This window comes from Numida meleagris, chromosome 2 (assembly GCF_002078875.1).
Source record: "Numida meleagris isolate 19003 breed g44 Domestic line chromosome 2, NumMel1.0, whole genome shotgun sequence".
NCBI classification, from domain to species: domain Eukaryota; kingdom Metazoa; phylum Chordata; class Aves; order Galliformes; family Numididae; genus Numida; species Numida meleagris.
In genome coordinates, this window is record NC_034410.1 from 61,110,161 (window position 1) to 61,133,115 (window position 22,955).

Below are 22,955 nucleotides of genomic sequence, written 5' to 3' on the forward strand. Positions count from 1 at the left end.
AGGATGGTGCAGATGTACTTTTGAAATCTGATAGTGGTGTAAGACACTACTTGCTAATAAAACTATCCATCCTTTACATTATATCCCAATCATTGCTATAAGAGGAAAAGTGACGTAGGGAGCCTTTCTTTTTTCCTTCCCCTCTCTGGGACAGATACTCACAGCTGCAAGTTTCTTGCAGAAATGATGAATAAAAGCAATTCTGGCCTGGCATTTTCCCCACAAACCCCCCAGCTTCCCTTATACGAGGTGACCATTCACCAACTCTGTGGAGGGATGTACATGACCAAGGGAGGTCCCAGCATGAGCCTTCCAGGTCAGCTGTCAGTCTGCCTGTTTCATGCAAAGATCTGAAAGCAAAGGCTTTCATATCAGGCACTTTTCTTCCAAGAGTGACTGATCTTTAAATTCATGTGTTTTGTGTGTATGTTTTCTCATGTAAAGCTGAAGTGAAAGAGCAGAGCTGTGCTGTGTGTAAGGGGGCATACCAAATCCCACACCATACACATAGGTGACACTGTAGAAGGTGCTTTCAGCCAGACTAATGTCTTACTGTCACTTCAAGAGGAAGGTCTGGCTTCTCTTTCTCTCCTCCTTCCTATTTTCCTCTGCTTTTTTCCCCATGTCAGTGTATTTCTCCCTTCTTTTCTTGCTCTGATTTCAGTGCTGACTGGATTCTACACTGAGTCTATTCAACTTATCTACTCAGAAAAAAAGTTGCTTTTCTTCAGGGCTAAACTGGCAAGGTTCCTAGCACAAAAGGGAGAAGGAAATGATGAGCAGGAAGCAGGAGGAAATTTCCACTTTTTGGGGCGATGAACACTTAGAGCTCACCCTTAGTAAAGAAATGGCACTTTTAACATTAACATTAAGATGTTATCATTAAGATGTTCTAGGAATCTCTTGGACCTCTATGTATTAGCAATGTGGAATTGCCACTTGCACCTGGCAAGCTGAAGTCACCCATAAGGTCACAGGTGGTTGATCTAGAGCTATATCTTAGTTCCTTAATGAATAATTCATCAGTGTCATCATCCTGGTTTGGTGGCCTATAGCAGACTCCCACAATGATATCTGCTTAGTTTGCTCAGAAGCTCCCAACCATGCAACTGCCAGCTACGAGCTCAGTACAGCCCAGCCCCTCCCTCACACACAGCCACTCCCAGCATCACCTGCCCTGCCTGTCCCTGCTGACAGGCTCAGTGCTGTACATCATGACATACTAGTTACAGGCCTCTGCCTGCCAGGTTTTGCTTATGCCAATGATGTCACTGCTCTGGGACTGAGCCAAGGCTTCTGGCTCCTCTTGCTTCTTCCTTATGCTATGTGCACTGGTGTAGAAACATTTCAAGTTCCTTTCCTCATACCCAGCACTTCAAGAGCAGACTGAAGGATCTCGCTAGCATGCAGTCCCTCACATTTTGGCATGCCATCCCATAGCTTATCATTGGCAAGTCTGGTTTTATCCCTTTCCCCCTTCAAATCTAGTTCAAATCTCTACCAGTCAGCCCCATTAATTCTTGTGCAGAAATCCTTTTCCCCCTCTGAGAAAGGTGCATCCCATCAGGTGCTAGCAGGCCTGGTGTTGTGTAGATCATCCCATGATAGAGAAACCCAAAATTCCGCTAGTGATACCAGCCTCAGAGCCATGTGTGGATCAGCTGGGTCTGCCTGATCCTCCCAGTACTGTTCCCGGCAACTGGAAGGATTATTCTATGATCCTATTCAATGATACAGACTTAATTAAAGTCAGCCTGAAGTACATGTGTATGTCGTGCATACACCCATGAATGTAGGCATGTATCTTCAGAAAGCGAAACAAAAGGTGTGCTCACCTGGGATTCTGTTGAGCGTCACCCAGAAGTGCTCATCGGGGCTGTAGGTGTCCTCAGACCATGCCAGCAAGTCGATGGCACGCGGGTCCCGCAGCACGAACTCTACAAAGGGCCGGGTGACCGCAATGTATGCAGAACCAAAGTAGAGGGTCAGGTTGTGCGGTGGGGGAGCCTTGCGCACAAACGTCGACAACATGAAGGAAATGAAAGAATATAATTGCTCCCGGTGCACATACTTGGTGCGTGCAGTGACATGTGCTGGTGGCAGCACTCCGGGGGTGATGTTCTTCCCCTTGTAGGCTTTCAGATGTTGGATGATCTCCCGATTGGTCTTCAAGGGGAAGTCCTGCCCGCAGGCATTGAGCAGGTAGCGCCAGGGCACGGCAGAGGCCACCAGGTCCCTCATGCAGTGCAGGTCGGCCTGCAGGCGGGACACACCACCATAGACCACCCGCTCTGTGTGAGAGGCGAGGAAGGCATTGGGGAAGCAGCCCAGCAGGTGCCGCACTGCTCGCTGCAAGGCGGCCGGTGCCTTGCCATCCACATGGATGCAGTAGACATTCTGGGGCATGTAGACTGCCCTGAAGAGCCGCTCAAAGGTCTCAAACTCCTTGTGCAGGGTGATGATGTAGGCCAGGGGAAAGGCCGCCTCCTCGGCTGACAGCACCCGGGTGATATAGTGATTCTGTGTGATGTACTCTGTGCAGTTGAATTTTCCAAAGGATGTTTTTAAAGCATTTTCCTTCAGAAAGGACACTTTATCTTCAATAAGTGATTTACAGTCTTCTACTAAAGTTGAGCTCACTGAGATCTTGAGCCTCTTGAGAGATTTTTGTGCATGTATGTTAATGGTGTAGAAGACAAATGGAAGGGAAACACTGAGAATCAGGACGGCAAAGAAGCAATATCTGAGTACATTCATTGCTGCTTGGATAAAAGGTCTCACGTGAAGCCCAGCAAGGAGGTCTGATCAGACACTCCAAACAGCTCATTTCACTGTCTGTTCTTGGTTCCTGCTGGAGAACACATGCATCAGGGCAATGCATAATATCCAGCTGATGTCTTAATTTTAATATAGTTCTGTAGTCATGGTTGATGTAGGCGCACCATAAGTAAGGAATATCTTGTTGATGGAAGTTTCTCCACAGTACCCTAAAGATTAAACAGACATATTATATAATTACTGACTTGGCAAAGAATATCCACTACCACATACTTTGTTATCTCTGAATAGTATTTGTGGCTTTGCTCTTAATTGCTCCCTCTCCCCTCTCCTTTAAAGAATTAGACAGCCATGAGGCACCTATGTGTGCAATACGACAGACAAAAACTCATATTTACTTCTTGTGTAACTGATTTTTTTTCATTTAGAGGAGCTTTTTTCTGTCCTATCCAAGTTTCATCAATCATTGCTGCTTTAGAATAATGAAAAGTTTGTTCAACACACCATGCCACCACGCTACCAACACTTGTTTGCATAAAGCAGAAGAATGTTTTTTGCCTCTGTGTGTAATTATGTCAGAATAATGTTGAAGCAATATTTTTCTTCATTTGTAAGTTTGAAACCTGCAAAACTTTTTCCATGTCGTGATGAGTTGCGTTGAGCTCCTGACTTATACACATCACAAGGAACAAGGCTGGGAAAACCTACTACTGAAACTATTTAAGCACCTTTTGTTGGAGGAAGGAGGACTCATCTGATGGAGCCACGGGGCTGGAACGGAGGTGTGCAGTCCCAGGCAATAATGGAGAACTGCAAGACACTGCCAAGAAGTCAAGCAGAAAGTGCCATCACAGCCCAACAGTACAGCTTGTTAAGAGAGGATTCAGAGAGGTCAGCACTGAGCTGACATCACTGTCTGGCTCTAACAAAGAAATATATAGCAAATATCACTATGAAGGAAAATCATGTCCCTTCTCAATGACTAGTGAATTCTGTCCCAGGGTGCACAGAGCTGTCCAGAATGCCTCAAAACACTGCTACTACCTAATAATTTGCTATAGGAGTGAACACAGACAGACACCTCAGCAACACAATCTGGGAGAAAGTGTCAGTTGTCCTGAAGGAGTCAGGATTTCCTTGGGGACGTCTCAGTTTAGGGCAGAGAGCTCAGGCAACTTTTCCAAAGTACCAAAGGTTGAGATCATCCAGAGAATTTGGATTCTGCTGAAACTCAGCCCAGGTGCTTCTAAAATTCTGTTTTAGGCACTGTGTAACCTGCTACACAGCTAGGAAGACATAAGAACTATGTACATATATGTATACATATATATGTGTGTGTCTCAGAATATAGACATTTTTACTCTTAGCTGTTGAAGTTCACACTACTACTGTGGTCCATAGCAAACAAATAAGCTACACTGAGAAAAGAAGAGATAGACCTGCTTGTCATAGGAGAGAAATGCAAGACTAACCTTTTCCTTGCCTTTCAGCAAACAGGACTAACCACAATCCTTTCGTACTAACCAGCCTTGGTACCATGCTTTGATGCTACTTAATCCTGGTGCCTTGATGCTTCAGCATGGTTATTATTTAAAAATCTGTAAACATACATGCAAATACTTGCTGTGGAAATCCAAGCTAGCAAAAGTATTCGTTATGTCTGGTTTTTGCTTTGTTTGTTTCATTTTTGCTTTTAACTAGTTCTACCTTGTGACAATTCCTCTGAAATAATAGCCATACCTCGGGTTATAGGCAGAAATCGCACACATGTTCATACACACAGAGAGGGAGGAAACAAAGAAGTAGAGCATAGAAGCCACACGAGCAGACGCAATGGAAAAACTACTGATGTGTTCATGCAAAGTTCACACGCAAGGAGCAGCCAAACCTCATAGAGGTAAATCTGTCTGCATTAATGCAAATACCAGAGAGAAAGCAACACAGTGGCCAGAGACCTCATGATATCTATGGTTTATCTTGGTGTGGGTTGTATTCGACCTTGGCATATTTTGAATGAAAAACAGTTACTGGGCAGAAGAGATCAACTTTACCATGCTTTTCAACAGAGGCTGTGTAGGAGGAGTCTGTGCTGGTAGAACTAAATCTGTTGCTGAATGAGATCTGCACTGCAGCTTCTTTTTATTGTTCCCTGGACCTTCATTGTGGCAATTCTCACTGCAGCATTAGAGAAGATTTTAGTACAGTTCACACAGTGGAAACACACTCAACAGTAAGATTAGCTATTGAAATGACTTCCCCGGGGATGAATGGGAACAGACCTTTCCAGTCAGCAAGGGTTTCATCCTAGGAATATAGTTAGCACTTAGTAAACTGCTTCTGGCTTAATCAATATAGGTAATTGGTTTCAGCTAATTTGCTAGCAAATTAGAAAGCAAGGTGCATGGGCTTTGCACATCATGGTTGCAAATTCCTATTCGGCCCTGGTTAGTTGTGACAAACATTACATATTTTACATCTGTTTGGGGTTACTTTACATTTTCTATTCTGTTGTTAGGACAGAAATGTCTGTATCATTACATTCATTTTCACATCCCTCATACACAAAGCTGGCAGTCTGAATCAGCACCGCTGCTAAAAATTGCAGAGAGGCTACTTCTCCTCAATTTCTCCTCGCTGTGTTGTTGGGTTTTTTTTTTTGGTTCAGAAGTGCAGATAACCACAGTCCTCTCTACGTAAAAGCGCTCCCCACCCTTCACTCCTCACATCAGAATGAAACTGCCTCAGTCTTGTGCTGCTCCTGGGTGCTATGCAACATGCAGAGTCTCCACAAAGCTCTTGGAACAGCTCTGCCTGGCAGTGATCTTCTCTATCCTTGCCTTACATGTCCCGTCTGAGCTAGAAGGTGCGTATCCACAGTGTGACACAGGAAAGGAGAAAGCAGAGTCCAGCACAGGAGCAGCTGGAGTTTCTTTCTATCTGTCCTCTTCTGCCCTCCCTTCTCTGCTGTTGAGAGCAGTTCCTGGCATTCTCGTGCATGCCAGCCAGGAACAATGTTGCTGTTCAAAGAGAAGAAAGCACAAACCTACCTGAAAAGGAGCTCCCAGGCAGGCACAGGGCTGACACCGGACAGTCACATTGCAGAAGCGCTTGCAGCGAGTGGGAGGAGAGATGAAGTGACACATCAAGGGAAATGCTAGCTCAGCTCACATGGTTCACTAAAACTATCAAGTAATCTAATCACACACAGCCCATGAGCACATCTGTCTGCACAAACAGCAAAGGCCAGACAGCATGCTGTCACATCTGATATCATCTTGCTGTGCTCCTAGGCTTCAAACTCAGAGCCTCTGACGTTGTGGAAGCTTCACATTTGGCCTGAATTTGCAGCAGGCTTTTCAATATAAAGAAAGCAGAAGCGTGTAAAGCTCTCTGGTCTCCAGCAGAGCACAATTCTCAACTTAAACACACTATTGCTCCAATGCAGAGTGCTTTTCCAATTAATTTCCAGTGGGGACCTGTACTTACCTATGTGAAAAACCACCCCTCACCAGCTGCTCAGGAGCAGCAGCGCTGCGTCCTCCTCCTTGCTCATCTATCCTCCTGTGCAGAAAAAGCAAGTCATAATTAAATGTGTTCCAACAGAGGACAGGCTAGCTCTGATGGAGAAATTGGTGTTCCTTTGTTAAATATGACTGCATTCTATAGGTGATACTGGTAGAGACAAGGCATGGAGAGAAGGCTGTTTCTTAATGCAGATTAATGTACATAGCAGTGTATGGCAGAGCACAAATGTACTTGTGCAACTATTATTTGCACTATAGGAGTGCCCAAAGATGGCTCACAATGGATTTTGCAAACATTTGGGCGTTTGCTAACTTTACAAATATGAACCTCTGTGAGCATCAAGCCTGGCCACTGGGGCTTTAGATTTTCTCTTCTACCGAGCACTACCACTTACGGATATGATCCAAAGACAGTCACAGGCCTGGGTTACTGGGGGGAAAATTAATTCCCCGACACACAGTGTCAAGCCTTAGCTACCTGCACAAACTGAGAGTCTGTCCTCAGCTATGGGTGCCTCAGCAGTCATGGGAGAAACATGACTCCATCTGCAGGCTGTGAGTGAGCTGCTCTGCAAAGCACAGCCACCCACAGCCTGCTGCTGCAGGGGTTTCTGCTGACTGCATCACTTTGTAGTTCTGGCTCTGCAACTTGTTGCTTGGTGCGAAATGAGCAGAAAGTCCATGAAGATCTGGAAAACATCTGTGAGGAATGCTATATGGTTATCTAGAGAAAGAAATCAGAAAAACCTAGAAAGTCTTTGAACATTATATATGTATATATGTATATGTGTATATATATATATATATACACACACACACACACACTCAAAACAAAACAAAAGTCAGAAGCAAAGCCTGATGCACATATGAAAGGGAGTAGCTGATTCTGACAGGGTGAGAGAGCCAGGACTGTTCAGCCTGGAGAAAAGAAGGCTCCAGGGAGACCTGAGAGTGGCCTTTCAGCATCTAAAGTGGAGCTATAAGAAAGAAGGGGACAGACTCTTTAGCAGAGTCTGTTTAGATAGGACAAGGGAAAATGGTTCCAAACTAACAGAGGGGAGATTTAGGTTGGATATAAGGAAGAACTTTTTTACAATCAGGGTGGTGAGGCACTGGCACAACTTGCCCAGAGAAGCTGTGGAAGCCCCATCCCTGGAGGCACTCAAGGTGAGGCTGGACAGGGCTCTGAGCACCCTGACTAGCTGTAGGTGTCCCCACTCCTTGCAGGGGAGTTGGACTAGATGGCCTTTAAGGGTCTCTTCCAACGCAAATGATTCTATGATTCTCCCCATTCTCTGTGGATAGGAGAAGAACTAATCAGTCCAGATAGCATCAGGAGAGGTGAAGATCAGACATTAGGGAAGCTTTGTAGTGTTAAACAGGTGAGCATAGATTAGATGGTCTGGAGAGGCTGGAATTTTCTTTTGATGGATTTGAGGAGCAGGTTAGGCATAGCTTTTTCAGCTTCTTTACAGGTCATACCGGTCCAGACCTGGTGATTTTCTAGCTCCTTTCCTGATCTATTTCCTCTGATTGTCTCTGTTACTGTATCACATAGCTTTGGCTGTAGCTGGCCTGGAGATCCTATCACACCCACGAACTGTATGAAAACGCTAACAAAAGAGCTCTGTCATCATTTAGAAATACACTTGTCACCTCTTCTAATTACCATTACATTGCAACTTTGGTAAGCTCAGGATAGTCAAGCACTTGTACGATACTGTTGTGATTCACCCTAAGTAAGTACGAAGAAAAATCAATTAAATGATAAATCTGTGGCAGTTAACTTTTTGACATGTGTTCCACCTCTCATATCTTTTCACACAAAACAGGTTGATGCCTGTTCCATCTTTTTACTCTTCCAGTGACTTATCATTAAGAGGTCTGTGGTAGGCATCTGATGCCCTTAAAGGGTCTTTCTGACCAGGTCAGACCCCTTATTAAGCCTTGAAAAAGAACTTTAAACTTGATAAAGTTCCTGCATAAGCCCTTACTTATGAGTATCTGTTTCAGAAGCTGCAAGTTTTCTGTAGCTAAAGGATGAGCTTTGAGGGGTGGAATTTTGGGGAGTGTTTCTTGAGTTTCTCTGTAGTTCAGATGTTCCCACTGTGTTTCATTTCTGTGCAGGAGATACCCACGGCTGCTAGAGCCTGTCAGCTTCTCGGGGAGTCAGCATGAGCCACATGCAAATGGCACATGTTTCTGTGGCCAGTGACAAAGGCTGGCTGTCAAACTGTGGAGGAAGTTGGCCTGTGTCACACAGCTGCTGTTTTCTTCCCAGAAGTGAAAATAGCCCCTTTTGTTGCACCTAAGTATCTCTTTCTTACGGCTTGTCCTGGGTTTGTATGCTTCTCTTGCCTCATTTTCCCTTCAGAGGCTTTACTGTATGCCAAGGTCTCCTCTTTGTACAGCCAAGAGTCTGGAAAAAGCAAACTGTGCTGGTGGTCTGCTCGTGATCTCACACTGCATAAGCCCCCAGACTTGAGCTTCAAATTGCCTCTGACCTGAAGACAGTCTTCTTTTTCTTATCCCCCACTGTCTTTGTCATCCACACCAACTAACCAGTATTACCCTCTTCAGAACCAATCCTACTTCAGGCTCTTTATCAAGATTTCACATCCATTCCCATCACTTTTTCCTAATTCTCTCCTAGATCTGCTGTCGTACACCCAAAACAGCATTGAGCTAAAGCCACCAGCTCCCAGATGCTTCACATTCCCAAGCACCTTTCTGTTTGCCCTTGCTTTGGGTGGAGGCTAGTGCTCATTTTGTCCCTTGTTCTGCTGCTTACACAATCATTTTATGGCCCTCTTATGGGAAGGGCAGTGGCTGAAATTGCCAGGCCCCGTGAGGTCCAAAGCAGTTCCTGATGGTATTACTGAAGCTGAGACAATCTGGTCTCCCTGTATTGGGTCACTGGAGGTTATCAGAAGGTTAGAAGACTACTGGAAACCTCGTGTTTTACACAACATCACATTCCTTAGCTTCTTAAAGATCCCTTCCAACCCAAACCATTCTATGACTTTACGATTCTCAGCTTCTGCAGCCAGACTCCTCTTGTCTGGTCCCTTCCAGCTAAAGTATCTTTCCCAGTGCAGAATTTTCTTGTTGGGTTTGCCACTTACCATACACACCTGGCAGCTGGAACCCTGATGCGAGTTTTCAGTCTTGTGATGAGTTATGTAATGGCGATTTCTTGGATCTTCCTTTTGCAGCATGCCTGGATCCCATCTTAAAATGTAACGCCACTTTGCTGTCTCACAACTCTCCCAGTATCTTTGCTTCTCCTATTCTACCGTGGTGAAATTTCTCTTGCTTGCAGCTTCCTGCCTGTTGCTCACATTCCTAGTGCTCCTTGGCCTGAACCCTTGGCTTATGTTTGGGATAGTTTTTGCTACACTCCTTTTTATTTGCAAAGAATGTGTGAAAAGACCTGTTTTCCCCAAGCCTACAGCAAGCAGCAGCAGCAAAGATGTTTTACTCCTAATAGAATGAGAGGTAATGGCCTCAAGTTGTGCCACGGGAAGTTGATAGAGGCTGGTTTGTTTAGCAGTAGGGATCAGTATATTAGTTTAAGGACCAGTGTATTAGTTTGGCAAAACAAATCAATGAGTGCTAATTCTAAAACTTTCCATTTCAACTTTGCTTGGTGTGTGAACAGCCTTGTTTTCTCTTAGTTCTGCTCCACAAGAAGCACTGGAGTCATCACGGACTACTTATCTCTCATTTCACCAGGTGCAAGGATGTTTTCCTCAGATTTTCACATATATTGTTTTGGAAATTGCTCGTTATGGCTTAACAAGCAATGGAAATTTGCCAAACTGGGGAAAAACAGCTAAAGGTCAGCCAAAAGTCTCAGTGATGAAGCTGATGGTGGAAGAAGATGGGGATAAAGTAAGTGGGCATATGGCCACCCTAGATGCAACCGTGCAGGCCCAGAGGGACATTAGCATGTATCAATGGAAAAGAGTGACTATGTATGCCATTGTACTGCTTATGTAGGTCTTAACTGCTCAAATGTGTAACCTGAACTCTGAGAGCATACTTGTTTGTCAAGTTGCCCAGTATATACTGTGAGGAATAAAGGAATGCCACTTTCTAACACCACATTGGAGTTAGAGAGTTTTCTTCCCGGATTTTGGATGACAAGGTTCAGGTTGGATATTAGGAAAAATTTATTCTCAGAAAGAGTAGTGAGGAACTGGAATGGGCTGCCCAAGGAGGTGGTGGAGTCACCATGCCTGGAGGTATTTATGGAAAGGGTAGATGTGGCTCTGAGGGACATGGTTAGTGGGCATGATGGGGACGGGTTGGTGGTTGGACTAGATGAGCTCAGTGGTCTCTCCAACCTTAATGATTCTATAAATCTCAGCTAGCTCCCTCTACTCAGAGGTGCATTGAAGAAGTAGCTGGGCATATTGATAACAGAGAGGATTGTTCCTGAATATACAGCAAGCACATCCATGACAGGAAGGTCCTGGACTGCAAGTGATCGGAGGTTGGAAGAGTGAGAGGAAATGTGCTAGGTTGGCTTGCCCTGCTCCCTTGATTTTCCATAGGCCTCAGCTTCTAACATCTGCATGCACCTGCTGAATCCATGCACCCGCATTCAGACTGTCCCGGCCCAAGAATTTCAGCCAGGCCATCTTATAGTGGAAGAGAGACTTTTTCCAGGGGCATTAGCTATGAGCTCTCCAAAGTTATAGCCACATTAATCATTAATTCCCTGAGAAACTGCCCTACCCCATTAAATACACTGGCATATTTTTTAATAAGGTCACCTGCCTTGTGTCAGCTGAGATGAAGTAATTCCCACTTTCATTACCACTTTGATCAATTTAATATCCAGCCTGCTTGGGGACTGAGCTCTACCAATGCCGCTGTGTGTAAGCATTAAATTTGTGGTGTTTTACACACTGTTAGATTGGGTCTAAAGGTGCACCATCTCTGTTGATGTCCCTCTTCCTACGCAAAGGTGGGTAGGTTTTTGGTCTCTTCCTCCAACAAGGCCTGCTGTTGCCATACAGATGCCTTTCAGAGGAAGCAGAGTAACCTCACTGCTGTCCTCCCAGCTTGGGCAGGAAGAAATCAGTCCTTTTGACTCTACTTATGCAACCACCTAAAACTGAGCATGTTTCTCCCCCAAGTTACAACCATGCAGAATGACTGTCATCGGCTCCTTTGGGCTGGGAGAGGGACCCAGCTGAATCTGAGGAACAGACAAGAAGTGGCAGCATGGCCAAGACACAAAGATCTAGCAGAAGATGTATATGTCCCAAAGCCCAGACCAAATCAACATATTAAGTTTTCTAGAAAATAAAGCCTACATTTTTTTTGTAGAATCATAAAATCATTAAGTTTGGAAAAGACCACTAAGACCATCTAGTCTAATTACCAATCCATCCCCATCATGCCCACTAACCACACCCCTCTGTGCCATATCCACCCTTTCCTTGAACGCTTCCAGGGACGGTGACTCTATCACTTCCATGGGCAGCCTGTGCCAGTGCCTCACCACCCTTTCTGAGAAGAAATTTTTCCTAATACCCAACCTGAATCTCCCCTGGTACAACCTGAAGCCATTACCACTTGCCTTATCACCAGTTACCTGGGGGTAGATGCCAACATTCACCTCACCACAGCCTCCTTTCAGGGAGTTGTAGAGAGCAATACGGTCTCCCCTGAGCATCCTCTTCTCCAGACTGAACAATCCCAGTTCCATCAGCTATTCCTCATAAGACCTATGCTCCAGACCTCTCACCAGCTTCATTGCCCTTCTCTGGACACTCTCCAGGGCCTCAATGTCTTTCTTCAGAGAGGGGCCCAAAACTGAACACTGTACCTGAGGTGTGGCCTCACCAGAGCTGAGTACAGGACAACAGTCACCTCCCTGCTCCTGCTGGCTACGCTGTTTCCAGTACAATATATATTGTATGGCTGCGAGATGTTGGCAAGTAGTGTACTGGATGCAGCTGCGCTAGTTTGGGCTGAGTGATGCAGGGCATCCTGTGTTATCGCTGCCCGTAGAGGACCGACGCAGGACACCTGCCAGCCGGCTCCGAGCCTCTCACGTGTCATTCGCCCGCGGTGCCACTGGATGGCAATGTTGGCTCGAGCATCGGCACGGTTCGCCGCTGCGGGACGAACCGCGAGCCCGGCGGGGTGAGGCCGGCCGGGGCCAGGGCCGTGTCTGGCCCGCGGGGAGCGCACCCGATAGCAGTGTTTTAAGCTTGTACCACCGATGCGATTTTAAACCCGACGGGAAACGCACGAAGGCTGAATCTGCCCATTCACACACGCGGTGATTTCTTTCTGGGACCCCCGGGTTTAGAGGGCCGAATGGCAGAAATATTCGTGTTTATATTATACTTTAAATGCAGAGAGAGTTCCTGATGGGTGTGACCAAGACCCACGCGTTGTCACGGCTTGCTCGAAGCTGCCCAATTTTGCCCTTAAAGCAGTACTTACACTTTGCACTAAGTGATCGGGGCACTGTGGGCTCAGGGACGGCTCGGGGCTCGTTTCAGTGCACGCAGACAGGGCCTGCTGCAACTGCTGCACCAGAGAGAAGCGCTGGAATGAGTCATTTGTGAATCACTGCTTGTTTTCTGTCCTTAGCTCATCTGGAATCCCATGGCAATCGAACGGACTTTTACAATGAGTTAACGCGTTGCTACGCAGCTCACTCCCAGTACCTGGCGGGGACAAACCCGGAGCGGAAGGCATGCGTGGTGATGCCATGTGTACACACACGCTTTTCCATACGTGATTTCTGTTTCCTTCCCTGCAAGGCAGCCCGGCATCCGGCAGAGCCCACCTCATCTGCAGGAGGCAAGGACAGGGTCTCCCAGAGAAGCAGCAATGCTTTTCAGGTGCGGGAATGAAAGGAGGCACAAAAAAACTCATTATTTAAGGTAAGGCCGTGGTTTCCCAACCACTGGCTCTCAGCAGCACTAGCTGTCCCCATGTCCTTCAGCTGCACGGTGGTGGGCGAGACTGGAAATGCATTCAGGGATGTATCTGCTTAAGGCAAGGGGCTGCGTTCTTTTTTCCCTTTATTTCTCCCCAAAGCAAATCCATCTAGCAGGTCTTCACAAAAAAAAAAAAAAAAAAAAAAAAAAAAAAAAAAAAAAAAAAAAAAAGGGCATGAGGCTGGAGAATAGGGTGTGAATCCCTTAAGGCTGCTATTGCCATTGAACTCTCTGGTGCAAAACCACAGCCCCAGGTACTGAGCTTCATCCTAGAGCAACTGGAGCTTGTGAACCAAACCTCTTCTGCCAGCTCCTTGTTGGAGCGAGTGGCTTGAGATGGAACACAGCGAGCTGCACCTTAGCCATCTGGCCATGCCCTGAGCCCTGTCTCCATGTAGGGAGCTGCATGGCCAGAAAGGCCAAACGCTCTCTGCCATCAGCCACTTAGGCTTCTTCTGTCATGCATAATTGTAGCTTAAAGGTACTGAATAATTGCATGCATATTGGGCCCGATCCAGCCCCCGATAATAATCCTAATAATGCTGCTCTTATCCAGCCACATGACTCCATTTCAGTCCGCAGTGTGGGCTCGGTCATGCTGTAATTCAGCAGAGGAGGCCATTCACTGTGGGGCTAATTTTGTTTAAAATGCAGACAGGCTATTTATGGGATGATTTTTCATTCGTGTTCTAAGTTCTTGTGCTCAACCAACTGCCTGTAAACTGGGTCAAGCCAATGCATTGCCTGTTAACAGGAAGTTGGGGCTTACAATCTCAGCATTGAGTTTGGCCAACACTCGCCCACAGGATAAACCGCCAGCTTTTGCAATCAACTCTTGCCTTCTGAAATAATAATAATAATAAAGCTATTTTCCCCCTGCCAAGGATGAGCACCAAATGGAGACGAGCAGAATAGCCTCAGTGTGCTGAAGATGGGGACATTCTCACATCAGTTGTGCCACCAGGACCAGCTGGGAGTGGGGCTCCCAAGCTAATGGGGAAGTATTCTCCCCCTGGGGAAGCTCCGCACGAGCGCAGGACTGTTAGCCAAGCACAGGTTCCTCCACTGGTCTGGCAGAGGATTAAGCAAGTAGCAGCTTATTTTGAAACAAAACCCACAGCACATTGCAAGAGGCAGGGGTTAAGACCTGCTCATTTCCATACCCAGCGGTGAAGTGGGCAGTGGGGCAAGTGCCCTAGGTCCCAACCCTGGGAACATGGAGTTAGGCAAGCCCCCTGAGCTAGGCAACCCCCTCCCTTTCTTCTCCGGGGTTATTTGTAATCTGGATGACTTCAGTAGCGTGCCTCACAGAGGGAGGCAACATGGGGCAACTCGATACCATACAAACTATGAGAGCAGAAGCAGCCCGGGGTGGGTGAGAAGTACCTTTTGGGATGGCTCCCCCTCTGCCTTAGGGATCAGATGTACCCGAGACAAGGGAGGCTGCCATAGAAGGGCTGGTGAAAGGAGTACTAAGCACCCCAGGTGGGAAACAAAGGCAACACCACCACCCACCCATACATACAGGCAGGGCAGGGCTACGTGTCCTACAGCTGGGCCATCTGCCTAATGGCAGGGAAGGGCAAGGCAGGTGTCAGGGAGAGCTGTTCCAGGTTAGCAAGGTTAAGTGCAAAGCAGGCGATGCTGACTGTAGGGCAAGCGATAACCTGCCTGTGTTTGCATGCTGTGTTTTTCCAGTGACACTTTGCAAAGCGTACGTCTTTTCTGAATAGTCCCAAACAAACACCATGCCCCTCAGACATGCACATCCCCTGCATGTTTTGAAGTAAGTGCCAACAGCTGGAAGGCAGGAAAGCAAAGGCTTAGCAGACTCCTTTCTGCAGAGCCCACTGATATCAGGACTTCTGGTAGAGTAAATCTCAGCAGAACTCAGTCTGTCTTGGTCTCCTTCCTCTGCGTCCAGCTGGCCCACCTGTGTCCTGAAGCCATTCTTTTCTTTCCTTAGTGTCCAACTTATCTTCAGGATAAGGGATAAATAATCATAGAATGGTCTAGGTTTGAAGGGACATTAAAGCCCACGCGGTTCCAACCTCCTGCTATGGGCAGGGCTGCCACCCACCAGCTCAGGCTGTCCAGGGCCCCACCCAACCTGGCCTTGAGTGCATCCAGGGATGGAGCACCCACAGCTTCTCTGAGCAGCCTGTGCCAGTATCCCACCACCAATAATTATGTGGGACATTACAAAAAACATTGACAGTTAGGATTTTCTTGTATTTTTTAACTGAATTTCCTCCACCTCTGCCTTTACCCTTGAAGAACATTAGAGTTTATGTTGCAATCACTGATATGGAGATACAGATAAGCATCTCTTACAGGTGCAGCAATGCCCATCCACTATGTGAATCTGACCCCTTAAGAGTGTAAGATAGTTGTAATGCTTTATTTTTACTTCTTTTATTTAGGTTCAAATCTGTACTTCATGTATACTGGGAAATACAAGGACACAGAAAAGATTAGGATAAGCCTTGTGAACCAAGAAAGCCAGCCGTATCCTGGGCTGCATCAAAAGAAGCGTGGCCAGCAGGTCGAGGGAGGTGATCCTGCCCCTCTACTCTGTGCTGGTATGACCTCACCTGGAGCACTGCGTCCAGATGTGAAGTCCTCAGTACAGGAGAGATGTGGACCTGTTGGAGCACATCCAGAGGAGGACTGAAAAAATGATGCAAGGGATGGAAAACCTCCCTACGTGGACAGGCTGAGAGAGCTGGGGCTGTTCAGCCTGGAGGCTCCAGGGAGACCTGAGAGCGGCCTTTCAGTATCTAAAGAAGGGCTATAGGAAAGAAAGGGACAGACTCTTTAGTGGAGTCTGTTGATAGGACAAGGGGAAATGGTTTCAAACTAAAAGCGGGAAAATTTAAGTGGGATAGAAGGAAGAAGTTTTTTACAATCAGGGTGGTGAAGCACTGGCACAGGCTGCCCAGGGAGGTGGTGGATGGCCCATCCCAGCAGACATTCAAGGTCAGGCTGGATGGGGCTCAAAGCAACCTGGTTTACTGTAGGTGTCCCCATTCATTGCAGGGGAGTTGGACTAGATGGCCTTTAAAAGCCCCTTCCAATTCAAACGATTCTATCATTCTAAGTGGTGCTTTAAAACACGAGTCTCTTTGTCACCAGGCTTTGGGTGAAGCTGCAAGGGGACAGTGCTGGATCTGAAGGAGGGTGGGTAGGGTGTGCGGTCAGACTGTCCTCATAGAGATCTCTCATGCCCAAATGCAGAGTTCCCAGCTCTGAGCTGAGTTCTGCAGCTGAATCCTCCAAAACCAAGACACACCGGGGCGCCAGAGCCACAGGAAAGGAGACCTCAGTGTGGGGGCTCAGCAGTGAGCTGGTGTCAAACACCACGAAGCATAACGGAGCCGAGCAAACCAGAGCCATGGTATAGACTGCACTCTGTTCTCTGTTTTGTTTTGCTCTCTGCCAAGTGATACATCTTAGTGACAAGTCGCTCCAGCCACGCAGCAGTGCTTTAATGCCATGGAGTGTCATGGGGTGTAGGCATGTGCTGGGACAATGGCAAGACCTGATGGTAAAGGCTGAATGCACTGCAGCTGCACGCAAGCTGGTCTAGATTAAAGGCTCCAGCCTCGGAAGCTCCTTGTTGAAAAAGTCACTCGGAGTATGTTCTGCAGATTAATATTGTTATGGACATCAGAGCCTCCAACAGATATTTTCCAGTAATAGGCCCTTTTGTAATTATTTGACGCATTGAAATATATGCCTTGCAGACAGCAGTTCTCATGTTCACTTAGATATATCAAATTAGATTTTCTTTAAAGTCTGCCATGCTGAATGCCAGGCTTTGTTTCATAAATACGTCTTGGAATTGTTAGGGTGATTTACTCAACACGCTAAAGAATGAAATTCCACTTCCAATGCACCGTGCCACATTGGGGTAGATGCAACACCAATATGTCATGGGAGGGGGAAGCTGGAAGCTTCATGCATGGGTGCCCGGGCCTGGGTATGCTGGAGCGCTGTCAGGCAATGAATGGAAGGGACCTCTTGCAGGGGTGCTGACTACCTGCTGCTGCTCATGGGCATATTGCTTTTCTGGCAATGGGAGGAACAAGTCCTGGTCACTTTGGGATGGATCTATGGTTTCCTTTCCTGGATCTGCACCAAACCAGCTGCCAGATCTTGGCGAAGTTACTAATCTGCCCCTTCACTTATCTGTACGACAGATAAACTAGTAGCACTGCATCTCTTGAGGGTTTGTTGCAGATTGTTATTGAGAGGGAAGTCATTAGAAAAATAACTGTGTCAATGGGATACCAGAGTAAGACGAAGGAGCCCCATTCTGCTCCGTGCAGGTTTGTGGAGTGCTGTTATTTGCTTCAGCACAGCAGGGATTTGGCCTATGATTAAACAACTTTCTTTTGTTTTTCTTCTTGAACGCTCATATGTAGCCAGGAGGTAGCGTTACAGGGAGAGCTGCTCCTGCCCCTGTGTCAGTGCTCAGCAGATGGATGGGTGCCCACAGCCGGGCACAGCCTCTGCTTCCCCACGGTCATAGAATCACAGAACATCCCGAGTTGGAAGAGACCCACAGGGATCATTGAGTCTGACTCCTGCCTCCTCACAGGACCAGCCAAAAATCTCAAGTCCCAGGGATGTTGGTGCAGAGTCCCACTGAGCTGCTGCAGAGCAGCAGATATACTGAAGTTAACCGGTCCAAATGCTCTCCATACAAGCACACACATTCAGAGTTTGTTTTACTGAGCAATTAAATGTGTCAGATAAATATCCCTGGGGGAGGAGGGCTGTCTGAGGTTTTATGGCATATCTTAGTGTGGGCTTTGAAATCTCGATCCAAGCGCAGCACCCCAGAGAGACCTAATGCTGGAGTGTGACTGCATCTTGTACTGCCTGCTGGTTTTTTTCACCAAACCATTTTACTGATGCAAAATTAAAGCTGAATTTTAAAAATTAAAACCTCTTTTTATTTTTGGAAGTTATTTTCAGTTGCAGGGTCAGTATAACGGCAGCCGTGAGGTCGATGGCCAACCAGCTGCCTTCAGTTCAGGTGCAAAAGCCCTTTTGGGGGACGTGTGAGCACTCCGAATGACCCATACCGCAGTTTTTACGTCCGAACTGCAAGTGCAGCACCTCTCTTAGAGCTCTGTGGGGTTTCTTCCTGTTTAACAAGTGGAATGTGCAACAGCAAAACCTCCAAATGTGACGGGGTCCCAATAAATAACAGCCGGATTTCTTCTGGAATCAAAAGCGCTGGGTGGCTTTAGAATAGATTTACTGCGCATCGGGATGCTCTCTTCGGGAGTTCGTTCTCTGGGTGGCCCGGGCTGGGAAGGCGGTGGCGCGGGGCCGGGGTGTCCCCGCCGCGGTGCGGTGCAGCTCGTGTGGGCACCCGGCCGTCCTCAGCAGCGCGACTGCGGCGGTCCTCAGCGTGCGCCCGGCTTTAACCCTGCGCCCGATTTTCACTCTACTTTGCGTCCCGGTTTCGCTTGCTTGGTTGTTTTCGGGTAGTTCGCTCGGCAAATAAATATTAAGGGGCAGACGGGACCCACGTGCAGAACAAACAAACAAAAAAATAAATCGTTCTTTTCTCCCAAAGAGTTTTCATCTCACTCCCAAAAAAGTTTCACGTCACGCACACCTCAAAGCCCTCCATCTGGCACCGAAACAAAAGACATGTACGCAGATTTCCCACCCAATAACCCCCGACAGCACATCTTCATCCTTCTTCTCTCTGTGTCTCTCCTCTCGCCCCGTCCCGTCGCTGCTCCACGCGTGGCTCCCGCACTACCGGCACTGCGCGCAGCGGAGCAGCCGCTCTAGGGAGAAGCTCCGGCGGAGCTGACAGCCGGGAACGGCCGCAGGTGGGGGCGGCCAGGCTCTTCTCGCCGTCCTTTCTGCTCTTTCCTTCGCACCATCGGATGCACACAGAGGCTCACGGGTTTATTTTCTTTTTTGCTTCCCCCCCCCCCCCTAATTTTTCTTCCTTATGCCTTTTTTATTATTATTTTTTAATGCCCGGCCAGTTTCTCCTCTTTCCCTCTGCTCCGCTCTCTACTTGAGCGGACGGCAGCCCCCAGCCCCGCTCCGAACGGGGACAGCCCCGGAGAACAGCACCGTGCATCCTATTTCGGAGGAAGGATGCGGCCCTCCGAGACGGAGCCTCGGACTGGAGCTGAGCCCTCCTCCGCTGGGAATGGGATGCGTCTGGATGGGATGGGGGAGGCGAATAAGGGGCGGGCGGCGCGGATCCGAGAGGAAGCCCGTCGGGAAGAATTAAAAAAAAAAAAGAAGAAGAAGAAGAAGGAAAAAGCAAAAAAAAAAGTTAAAAGGGGAAAAAAAGAAAGAAAGAAAAGGACAAGAAAAAAAAGAAGAAGAAAAAGGAAGAGCCGCACGTGTCTTTTGAAAGAGGCAGTGCGCTTCCTGCGGCCCCGCTGCCCGCCCGGCTCCTGCTCCATCCCGGGGAGCTCCGCGCACCGGCGCTGCTGAGGGGCAGCCGAGGAGGACACCGCACCGCGGGGCCGGGGCTAAAGAAGCGGAGGGATGGGTCGGACGTGTGTCCCCACCCACGGATACACTTTGGTGGTGCGCGAAAAAGAAAGAAAGAAAAGAAAAGTCACATTTTAAGTACGCGTAAGGAGGCGGAAATCTCAAGGAGGCTCCTTGCCCTCTCCCTCGGGGCGTGAAATCAGACCTGAATCCTCGCGGGGAAAGGAAAAAAAACCCACGGGTGGGAGCCGGGGGGGGGGGGGGGGGGGAACGGGCGGCAGCGCGCAGGCGCGGGCAGGAGCTGCCGGCCCCTCCTGGCCCAGGTGAGCGCGGTGCAGGTGAGGGAGGGAGGACTCAGCCGGCGGCGCCGCTCCCCGCAGCCCGTGAGCGGCGGGAGCCGCAGCCCGCAGCGCCATGTCCGTCCTCGCCAAGATGGGGGACTGGCAGGTAACGGGGGCTGTCTCCTTTTGTTTTGGGGTTGATATGTGGGACGGGAGTGGGTATCGAGGGACGGGACGGACCGGGGCGCTCCCACGCGTGATCCGACCCCGCGTGGGGGGCACATGGGGGGTGGGTGGGTTCGGTGCCTGCGCTGCTCCCGACTTTTCCGATCTCTCTCCGCGCTGCTTTATTCTTTACTGCAAGAAAAGAAAAGAGAAAAAAAAAAAAGGAAAAAAAAGTGAGCACAAATATATTTTTAATCACTTTTACAGTTGAAATTGGCGTCCTTTTATCGGGCCGGCGAGTAGAAGCGCTCTAAATAGGATATATACGGGTGTTGTGTACACATATATATTATTTCTGTACTAAACCAGCTCGTACGTACCCCCACTTAGGCTCTCTCTGCCCCAGATGTGCCCCCACCGCACCCCGCTGCGCGCTGCCCCGGGCGGCACATAGCGGGGGGAGCCCCGGGGTGCGGGGTTGGGCGCTGGGGGTACCCCGGGGCTCCGCGAGGCGGAACTCGGCGTCTGCGCGGACGGCGCCTCGGGGAGCGAAATGAATGGGATTGGGGAGGGGGGAAGAGGGGCGCCGGAGGAGGGAGAGCGGTGCGACCGACGGAGCGCTCCGCGTAGGGAACGGCCAAAGTTCGGTGGTGTCACTGCTCGGTCCCTGCGCTGTAGCGCTCGCAGGAGTGTTTTTGGCTGCCCGTGCTTTTGCCTCGCCGTTCCGTCCGGGAGTGGTGCGTAGGGTTTGGGGCTGGATTTTGGAGAGCAACAGCCGCCAGGACCGGAGGGAAAGAGAACAGTTCGCGAAAGAACGCGGCTTTTCGATAATCCATCAAAAAATAAAAGGTGACATCGAACCCCGAGGGCAGGAGCCACGTCCGCACGAGGCAAACGGCCGCACTTCGCTTCCCCTCTCCTCGATTTTGGGGGGAAAAGGGGAAAAAAGCGCAGAAGACGCCCCGCGCCCGGGGGCGGACGGGAGCACGGCCCCTTTCCCCCCCGCGGTGGGCGCACACGGGCGCAGCGCCGTCCCCGCGGCCCCGTACCTGCGGCGGGCGCGGGTCGGAGCCGGCGAGCAATTGGGCCGCGGTCGCTATGCTAATGAGGCGCTCCGGCTGCGGGTAAAGCGCTGCAAAAGGGAAAAGTTTCTGCCATTAGAGGGAGATCTCCGAGCGCTCAGCGCAGAGCGGTTCTGCACAGCTCCGCCGCGCTCCGCAGCACCGCGCCGGGGGGATCGGACCCTCTCCCGCCGACCCATGAAAATGCTCTGGAAGCTGACGGATAACATCAAGTATGAGGAGTGCGAGGTAAGCGCCTGCCCGGGCCGGGCACTGCCCCGGGGCCCTTCGCCGCGAGCGGGGCCGCGCAGCATCCACCGATCCGCGGATTTCGTTGAGGAGAAGTTGTGTCCCCGCGCCGGTCGCGGCCGAGAGGGGCCGGGGCCGCTGGGAGACCCCGGGGAACGACAGCGGAACGAGAGCCGGAGTGGTCCCGGCCATAGGGAGAGCTCTGTGCGTGCGGCTCTGTGGGATGCTGCGCGCATCCGCGCGGATGGATGGACGGATGGATGGATGGACGGACGGATAAATGGATGGATGGAAGGAAGAATGGATGGATGGATGGAAGGGCGAGGAGACAAAGGGAGCAGAGCTGTTCAGGACCGCCGCTGAAATCCCCCCCGGTGCGGCCGTGCCCCGAATGCGGCTCTGGGGGCACCGTCCCCGTTCTCAGGGCCTTTGAGCAGTCATATACGGACCGCTCGGAAAATTAAATCCCCACAGTTCGGGTCGCAGGACAGACCCGTGTGTGTGTGCGTCCGTGCTCTAAGTGTCTTTTGGTCTGACAAAAAAAAAAGAAAATGGGTGAGAAGAAGAACAGGACGAAGAGGGCAGCCCACGCCAATGCCCAACGAAAGCCACGCTCACACCTTCCACAAAAGTTCTCTGTGCTGCACGGATCAATAAAGGACTGCTCTGTGCTAACGAATGTACTTCTTTGGGGCCGAGTCGGCGCCGGGCGATGCCGCGGCGTAGGGCAGGGTCCGAGGAACCACTGAAGACCGAAGGATGCTGTGCTTCAGTCCTGCACCGAGCGCTGGGATACAGCCGCTGCTCGGCGCGGGGCTGAGCTGTCGGATATCCGATGTCTGGCAACGGGGTTTCAGGGAGATTTTTTATTTTATTGTTACTATTATTATTCCATCCCTCGGCCGGAGGCACGGCGGGAGCTTCACCTCCTCCCCGCCCCAGGCCGCTGTTGCGGGTCAGCGCCGCGTGCGTGCCGCTGCCGTCGGGTCTTCGGCCCCAGCCCCCGCGGGCGCCGATTTCGTCCCGGCAGGGCCCGGCGCAGCGCGGAGCCGGGGCCGGGATAGGGGCAGAGGAGCGGTGCGGAGGGCGGTGCCGGAGTCGCGCAGCCAGTCGGACGGGTTGCGCGGGGCCCGGCGTGTCTGGGCCGGACGGAGGAGCGCTCGCCGTGCCTCCCTCCCGCTGTGCCCGGCTCTCTCCTTCTCCCCCCGCGTCCCGCCCGCCCTCCTTCCTCCCTTCGTCCCTTCCTTCCCTCCTCTTTTCCCGGCTCCTCCGAGTGGGGGGCGGCGGATGCTGGCGGGGCTCGAGGCGCGGGAGGAAGAGGAGGAGGAGGAGAACTTTCCAGGACGCGGCGGCGACAGCGGAGCGGGGACCCCTCGGCGGGGCATGGACGGGGCGGCGGCGGCGGCGGAGCCCCCCCCGCGCGAGGGCGGCGGGGCGGAGGGC

General features: G+C 49.9%; 1 protein-coding gene across 1 annotated transcript; it reads right to left on the bottom strand.

Moving 5' to 3' along the window:
• Positions 1,807-13,221, bottom strand: LOC110394521 (N-acetyllactosaminide beta-1,6-N-acetylglucosaminyl-transferase-like). Its single transcript, XM_021388422.1, has 4 exons — positions 12,771-13,221; positions 6,265-6,339; positions 5,826-5,885; positions 1,807-2,987 (listed from the first exon to the last, which is right to left on the bottom strand). Exon 4 carries the CDS (start codon positions 2,755-2,757, stop codon positions 1,807-1,809), a length of 951 nt encoding a protein of 316 aa, XP_021244097.1. The 5' UTR covers positions 2,758-2,987; positions 5,826-5,885; positions 6,265-6,339; positions 12,771-13,221.

What these genes read in the sequence shown, in the direction of transcription:
- LOC110394521 (XM_021388422.1), bottom strand. Translation starts at nt 2,757, where the DNA reads ATGAATGTACTCAGATATTGCTTCTTTGCCGTCCTGATTCTCAGTGTT.